Source organism: Bison bison, unplaced genomic scaffold, assembly GCF_000754665.1.
Source record: "Bison bison bison isolate TAMUID 2011002044 unplaced genomic scaffold, Bison_UMD1.0 scf7180017849302, whole genome shotgun sequence".
NCBI classification, from domain to species: Eukaryota; Metazoa; Chordata; class Mammalia; order Artiodactyla; family Bovidae; genus Bison; species Bison bison.
The window spans coordinates 75,100-83,524 of NW_011479875.1; the positions used below are offsets into that span (position 1 = coordinate 75,100).

General features: G+C 50.8%; 1 protein-coding gene across 1 annotated transcript in view; it reads right to left on the minus strand.

The window, feature by feature from the left end:
* Window positions 1–8,425, minus strand: part of LOC104993660 (E3 ubiquitin-protein ligase RNF213-like) — a gene marked incomplete at its 3' end in the record, with an annotated part of 80,563 nt that overhangs the window by 71,739 nt on the left and 399 nt on the right. The window contains exon 2 of the mRNA XM_010846989.1: window positions 6,248–6,439. Coding sequence (XP_010845291.1) covers window positions 6,248–6,383 — 136 coding nt within the window. The remainder of the gene's footprint in view (window positions 1–6,247; window positions 6,440–8,425) is intronic.

Consider the following 8,425-nt stretch of genomic DNA (forward strand, 5'->3'; position numbering starts at 1 on the left):
ATATGCTATCTAGGTTGGTCATAACTTTTCTTTCAAGGAGTAAGCGTCTTTTAATTTCATGGCTGCAGTCACCATCTGCAGTGATTTTAGAGCCCCAAAAAATAAAGTCTGACACTGTTTCCACCTTAGTTCAACCTAAAACAGTCAGCTGTACAGACTCTACTTCTGGGCTCCGAAATGAACCCCAGCAGCAGCTCTGGATCTGCTTCCCCTGTCCTCCCACAGCAATCCCCACCCCTCCCTGCAGCTGCCTTGTCCTGAAGGCTAAAGAAAATTCCACATGCCTCAAGCTTTCATATGAGGTTCCCTAGAGCAGTCAAACTCACAGGGACAGAAAGTAGGATGGCAGATGTCAGGGGTTGGGGGTTGGGGAGGGAGGTTAGTGTCTAATGGGGACAGAGTTTCTGTGTGAAAACAGGAAGAAGTTCTGGAGATGGTTGGTGATGACTGGCTGCATAACAGTGTGACTGTGCCTAATGCCACTGAACTGTGTCAACTGAAAAAAAATATTCATAACCTCGGGAGTTCCCTGGTGGTCCAGTGGTTAAGAATCCACCTTGCAATGCAGGGGACACAGGTTCTATTCCTGGCTGGGGAAGGAAGATCCCACATGCCTTGGAGCAACTAAGCCCACATCGCAACTACTGAGCCTGACACTGCCAAATAAATAAATAATCTAAAAAAAAAAATACTCATAACCTAAACACTGAGAGTTATGTGTTTTATTCAGTGGGAATTCTTAGGACTTCAAGCCCCCAAGACAGGATCTCAAGTTATCCCATGAGAACTGCTCCAAGGAGGCAAGGGGAGGAGCCAGGTGACACAAGCTTTGCAACAAAGGGCAGGGAGCCTGAACATCAAAAGATTATTGTTAATTCAAGAAAACCAGGTAACCCAAGTTAAGAAATTTAGCACTTTTCTATGTATGGAAGATGCAAATGTCTGGGCTCACTGAAATCATTCATTTGATTGATTCAGATATCTGGGGCCAGTATCTTGCTTTCACATCCAGAGTTCCTCAGGGCTCACTGCAGGGAGTGGCTACAGTCTGATGGCTGCTGCTGCTGCTGCTAAGCCACTTCAGTCATGTCGGACGATGGCTGCTAGGTAGCAGGTATTCTTTCTTTCCTGGGTTCCCTCAGGGCTCACCAGCTCACCATTCACAGTGGCTGCAACTGCTGGTGACTGTGACATCTTTATTGATATGACAGGAAATAGTCCTGTCATATTTCTCAATTGTCCAGTTAAAATGTGTTTAAATTGGTAAAGTTTGTGCATCAAAGCAAATAATCAATAATCAATCTATAATAAGGAATTGTTGTTGTTCAGTCACTACGTTGTGTGCAACTCTTCTGTGACCCCATGGACTGTAGCCTGCCAGCCTCCTCTGTCCATGGGATCTCCCAGGCAAGGATACTGGAGTGAGTTGCCATTTCCTTCCCCAGGGGACCTTCTCTTCCCAATTCAGGGATCGAACCCATGTCTCCTGCAATGGCAGGTGGATCCTTTACCACTGAGCCACCAGGGAAGCCCTCTAGAAGAGAGTTTTATTCAAGCAAAACTGAGGACTACAGCCCAGGTGGCAGCCTCTCAATAGTTCCGAGGAACTGCTCTGCCGAAGCCTGGTCCTCAGTTTTACACCTTGTCAGAACAACGAACATACACCAAACACGAGAGGAGTACATCCATGAAGTAGATTACCATGTACACTGCAAGTCAGCATGACCCCGGTGATGGAAAGGGAACCTCAAGTGTGGGGGGGTTGTGGTTTGTGTTGGTTTGTGTTGATGTGGACACCACAGCACAGAACGCATCCATCCCTATCTTCAAAGCATTCTTGCTAACGGCTAAAGCACATGTGTGAGGCATGTTTGACAGGCCATGAGTCAGGCTGTTCCAGTTCACGCAGCATTCAGGCTGAATCGTGTATAAGCCCCAATGACTTCCCCATATCTCAGCTTGTGATCATCTCTCCCATCACTTGTTTTTAAATACTTTATCACAATTTAAAAAAAATTAAAACCACTACATAGAACAATGCAATTCTCCCAGCCCACCCAATCCTCCCACCACCCGACAGCCCCTGGGTCAGGTGCGGTGGGCATTGAAAGGGAGCAGAATTTCCCACCTCAAAAAGCTACTTTAGCACCCAGGGTTATTTCCTGCTGAAGGCAATGAAAACTCAGGGGATTTAAGAAAAGCTCTTGAACCCCTCCTCAAAGTTTTAGATTTACATCAGAAAGGGGGTCTATAACAGGAAGAGAGCCATTACTATAGACAGCTTTTAACCAAGAAACTTATCTACATAATAGAGCAACCTCTATTTTCCAAAATAGGTTGCCTCCCTGGGAAAAGCCCTCTTCTTTGTAACCCCAGATCCTAGCAGGCTCCTTAAGTCAGGATGTTATAGAAGCTCTAATTACCTGGCTGCCTTTTGGGTCTCAAATTTTTATGGGGCTTCTATACATATGAAATGTGAATCTGTCTCTTATCAATTTAATTGTTGAACAGCCAAAGAATTTAGGAGGGAAGAGGGAAATGTTTTGCTCCCTTGCGGCACAAATTCGACAGCCAGTGCAGGCAGCCACAGAAACCAAGTGTGGCCACATCTTTGGACCCACAAGTGGTGGCAGGCAGGTGGCTCTTTCTCTAACCAGTGAGCCCTCCACAGTCACACCCGAACCCCAGGGGCTAACCCTCTCCCACGGTGGCTGCCTCTGGAGCTTCCCCAGTGGCTCTCAATCCTTCCCGGACTCCTATGGGGTCTTGGGCTGCTTATCTTATTGTTTTCTATTATAAAAACATCAACAAGAAAAACTTGGAAATGCAGAAAATAGAAGGACAAATACATTTCCCAGAAACCACCTCCCTTCCAAAAAATAATCTTTTAGCACTCAAGGAGGAAGTCCCACTTGGATACTCTGGGGCAGCTGTCAGAAGAGTGGGGAATTGGGGTTGGGGAGGGCCTCCTGACCCTCTGCCCTGCTGGATCTAATGACATTGGAAGCCCTCCACCGCAGACCAGATGCACATCACCCTTGGCAAAGCCAGTCACCCTCCACCTATGCCCAGGGTGGCCTGGAACTCTCCACACACTCTCCTTTTGAGGCAGAAATTGTTAGACAGTATAAGACTTTGAGACCTCGATTTCTTTTATTTTTTTAATTTCAACTTTTCTCTTCTCAAGTAAGCATCTCACTCTTTGTTCCAATTGCCAGGCATTCAGAGGAATGCCTCCCTGGTCTGGAGGGTCATAAAACCTTCAAATCCAGGACAAGACAATAATTAACTGCCGTCCAGTTTATCAAGGAGAAAAACTCCAGGTAGACAATTAGCTCCTAAACATACATCTAGCCCCTAAATAATGGTCTGGGGTCTTGAGAAAGGGTTGAGGGATGTTGCTGAAATGTCTGGAAAAACTGAGAAACTGGGGGATCCAAGAAAGCTATAAAAATGACAAACTGGACACTGCGACGTTTAAACTAACTGGTCAGAAAGGACGTATATTCAGGTCACGAGCCAACCAAAAAGGTACAGATCAATACTAGTAAAGATTGAAACTGCTGCAATCCTCGCCTTTGGGGAGGTTCTTCACCCCCTCTCAATGTCTATGCTGAGGGCTTTGTATCCCTGTCTTCTAAAAATAAACTTTGCCTGTATGATTTTGCTAGTTTGCAGAATTCATTCTTCGGCTCCATGAACAGAACTTGGGTTTCACGTTTCACTTTCACGTCCTTATCTGGGTGGCCTCTCACTCCCCCTCAGATTCAGTCATCCTGGGCACCTCCAGGAAGCTGCACCACAGCCTCTTCTAGCTCCAAGCCCTGCTCAAGTTCGCAAGGAACTTGCAACCACAGCACCAGAGGGAGGCCAGCGTCCAGGATGCCCAGAGCTCCCGGCCTGGCAGACCTACAAATGGCTAAAAGGTAGAGACAACCCCCACAGCAGCCAAGCCTCCTAACAGTTGGGTTTCAGTTTCCATTCCTGTTAGGAGAGGCTTGGCTGGGGGAGAGAAGCATAGAAGCCGGCAGGAAGTGGGTGGGGGACAGAAGAAGGAAACTGGCAGTCTCATTCAATACCCAGGTCCTCAGCCCTACTGTGTGCCCCACACTGAGGGACTAGGGCCCAGCTCCTCCCCTCCCACCCCCAGTGATGTGTGAGGGGCCACCCCCAGTGACCCAGCTCTAAGGACAATGGCCCTTTTTAGCACTCACTGTGCTCACAGAGGATAAGCAGGCAGCCTAGAAGCCAACCAGCTCCCCAAAACTCTCAAAGCCTTTGCCCCTGGAACTGGCAGAGATGCCAAGCATCTTAGAGGTATGGGCTGTCCACTTTGGTAGTGACCGAGCCCTGCTAAGGGTAGGGGCTCCAGAATGACCTCTGACTGGGCTGAGGTGGATGGCTATCTTGCCTGCTCTCCCTATCTGCCTGGACATGCAAGACCCTAGAAGATGACCTGGTGTTCTCAGACGAGGCTTTTTTTCCCCTGTTATGTTGGAAAACACATTAGTTGCTCTTAGCAGCCCTTTGAAAGCCCCTCGCACAAAATTAAAGGGAGGCCAGGAGGAGTGAGCTTTCCTGTTGACTCTCCCAAAGGGGTGAGTCTCAGGAGGCACCAGGCACAGGACTTGAGACTCAAATGAAGGCCTGATTTTCTCCTGTTAATCCATCTCATGTCAATTTAATTCTTAGACAAGCCAAAAGGACCTAGAATGGAACAGGAAAACTTCTTCCCCGACGATGCTAAGGCCAACAAGACCTCAACCACAGCTTCCTTCTAGGGAACTGGCTCTGGGTCCTGAGTTCAAAATCTTTTCTCTACCAGTTGCTAGCCGCATGACTGTGAACAGTTACTTACTTCTCCTTGCTTCACTCTTGGCATTTGTAAAATGGGGATTGATGATAGCTCCTCCCTCAATATTTAGCATAGCATTGGGAAAATCACAGGTTAGCTGATTGGTATTGGTTTCATTTGCGCTTTTAGTCTCTGAGGTCCCAAAGACCCCTCCTCCCAAGACCCTCTAGTCAGGCAGATGTTCTAGTAACCAGGGGTGGGGAGCTCTGGAAGGTGGGAAATTACAACTGGATACCAAAACTTCAGCCATACCATGCCATGATTCAACATCTGGACCAGGAATTGATGATCAGGAACTGGCTGCCCACCAAGCTCCTCCCAAAGGATTAGCAACAAGAAAAAATCAATAAGAAAAGCAACAACAAAAAGTGCAACAAAAAGTGACCACGTCTCCATACCTCTTATAGCCCAAAGAGTGCATCTGTAACAGGAGCACTTTGTACAAATGCAGCCGAAACGGAACCAATTAAAAGAACTGGGCGGGGGCGGGGGTGGAGGCATCTATCTCATCCCTGATTCAAACTGCACCTTCTTCAGTTCACGCAGCAATTATTTATTGAGCACCTACTGTGTTCCAGGCAACGTATGGGAGACTTGGGATAAAGCAGTGAATAAGAGAGCAAAGGTCTCTGAAGACCCACCATGGTGTCATCCAAGTGCTACCAGGACAGATAGCCTGGGGAAGTGCAGTTCGGAGTGAAGGGGTGGGGCGAGCACAGTTTGCAACTGGGTGGTCAGAGTGGGCCTCCAGAAGAGCAGACAGCTGAGCAAAGACTGGAAGGCAGGGATAGGGGAAGCTGTGCAGCCCTCTAAGAAAAGGTGTGTTCCAGGCAGAGGGACCAGGAAGTGCAAAGGTCCTGAGGTCAGAGCATGTCTAGCGTGTACTAGGAGAGGGAGATAGTCCAATGTCCCAGGCATCAAGAGAATCAAGGACCCACCAGAGTCAGCAGGTGAGGACAACCTGACATGGTTCCTCCTTCATGCACCTATGAGCCACCCCTCATCAGGAAGGGGCCTGTGCAAGCTGCGGGGACCCCTCCCCCACCAAGGGGGCCTGGGATGCCACTTTATACAGCATCCTCTGAAATCCATTAAGATCCCTCAGCTCAGCCCAACACTTCCCATTTCCTAAGGAGAAAGGAAACTCCAAGTTCTCTCCAAGAAATGAAACTGAAATTCTTTAAAAAGTGACAGATGCTTTCAGCAAAGGACCAGATAAAACTGTATTTCTAAGGAAAGTGTTTCCTCTACAAACAGTTCTCTAGTCACAGAAGACCTGCTAGCCTGGGATGCCTGCTGGTCAAGGTCTCCACTTCTAGGGATGGAAGAGGGACTGAGCTAACTGCCCTCCCCACCACCTGCACCAGGCTCCCAGCCCCATCGGGGCCTTACCTGCTACTCCTTCGGGGGCTGCAGGAAGCAGCCTCTGTCCACACTCGCTGCAGAACTTCGGGGCTTCCTCTTTGGAGATATGCCGGCAGGAAGGACATTCCATACTTCCAGGGAGAGGAATTCCTGGGGCTGGCATGCTTCTGCCGATCTGGAAGCTAGAGTCTTGAGGCTGCCAGCTTTATACCCCGCCACCTGTCACATGACCACAGCCTTGCTTCAGTTTCATTTTCTGAGAAAGTGAAATTGCGGCAGCCCAGTTCTCCCTGCTCAATTGAAACCTAGTCTGATCACCACCCCCGAGGTTCTCCAGTCTTCCTCATCCCAACCTCCCCTTCCATGTGGCTGCAGCACCCACTTCCTTTTCTGCTGCCCCCACCAGGGCCAGGTTTGCCCCTCCCAGCCTCCTGACAGGACTCAGTGAATCTAAAAATGTCTCCAACCAGCTGAGACTGGGAGCCAGTTCAGCTGAGCCAAGTGAGTGGAGACTGGGGTTAGTGGGGGAGCAGACAGAGACTGGGGCTACCTGCTGTATGCCCCAGACAAGGGACTCAGACTCTAATTGGCTCACTGCAGAAATGCTGGCAGCAAATGGCTGAGTCAGAGCCTGCCAAAGGAACCAGCCTGCACAGGGCAGCCCAGGGCTACAGGGGATGACAGTCAGGACTCTTAATAACAGGGCCAGTGGTCAAGATTCCTAATAACAGGAATTGCCATCTACTAAGCCTACACTCTTCTTACAGACAATCTGGCCCTCTGAACACCCTGCGTGGGGGTGGCAGCAAACCATGGTCAGGGTCATGTGCAAGGTCAGGACTCAGGCTGAGAATCTCCAGCCTCCAGAGACCGCTGAGTTCATCCATGGTGAGAGTGGAGACACGTATCTTGGTTCTTGGGGCACAAAGATCCACCTGTCACCCTTTTCTGTTGGCTTCAGACCCAAGAATTCTGCTGGAACAGTGGCCCAGTTGGCTCCTTCCCCAGCTAGGAGGGCAAGCAAAGGGCCCCATCAGACAGCGACTCCCTGTCTGCCGGCCCCCTGTGGTCCCTGAGTCTCCTTCTCACTTCGTCTGACACCACCAACTTGCTCTCCCCTGACGGTGGGCTGGGTAGGGGGAGAACAGGACCAAAAGCACCAGAAGTGTGCGGTTACCCTCAGGGTCCTGATCCCCACTTCCCTTCTCCCCCTCCCAACGCCCCCTGAAACAACCACCTCTGTAGTCTGGGCGCTCTCTCACTAAAAGCTCTCGATGACTCCCCAGGGCCCAGTCCTCTCTCCTAAGGTGCATTCCCTCTGTCCAAAGCTCTGCTTCCACACAGACCAGAAAACTCACAGCAGGGATCAGAATTCCTCACTAAAGTGTCCTGTTGTTTCTCCCCAGCACCAGGGGCTTATGGGTTATGGCAGGTACCAACACTTCTCTATCCTCTCAGTTACCGGACTTTTTTCCTTCCCCCTTTTTCCAGCAACATCCTCCCAACCACCACCAAAGAAAACCAGGTGGAGGCCCCCACCTCCACTCCCCCATTCTCAGCCCTCCCTGGCTTCCCCCAGGGCCACAGCCCACTTCCAGTTGTCAAGGCCATCACGGGAGGGGCGCCAACTTGGCCTTCAGCCCCTGGCCACAGACAACTCTGATGAGTTAGACAACCCTGATAAGTCAGGAGCACCCCGAGCTCTGGACGGCCCGATTATGTGGGCAGTGATCCCGGTCTCCTAAAAGTTACTGTGAAATAAAAGATAACTGGCATTTTTCGCAACATCACTTTCCCGTTGTTGCAATTAGTGAAAGCCCAGGATTCAGTTCAGGGTAGAGCCAGAGGCCCCCGGTCTGGCGGTCCCCATCAGCTATCAGCCCCCGCCGCGCCCCCTCCCAGGTAGGGTGCTCTTGGGTTCAAAGCCGGAGTCCACCACTTCCTCGCTGGGAGTCCAACCCGAGGCTGGGCCCCTGGGAACGTCGCTGGGGCCCGGGGAAAGCGCTCGGGCCCGCCGCGCCCACCTGCTGCTCGCGGCCAGAGAGCAGGGTCAGCACTGCCCCGCGGGGCCGGGATGGACCAGGAACCCGCAGAGAAACCGAAACTTGGCGCTCGAAGAAGGAGGGGGCCGGCCCGTACGGCGGCCGGACGCGACGCATCCGGACGCAAGCGCCGCTCCCCGGCAGCGCCTCGGGCCGGGCCACC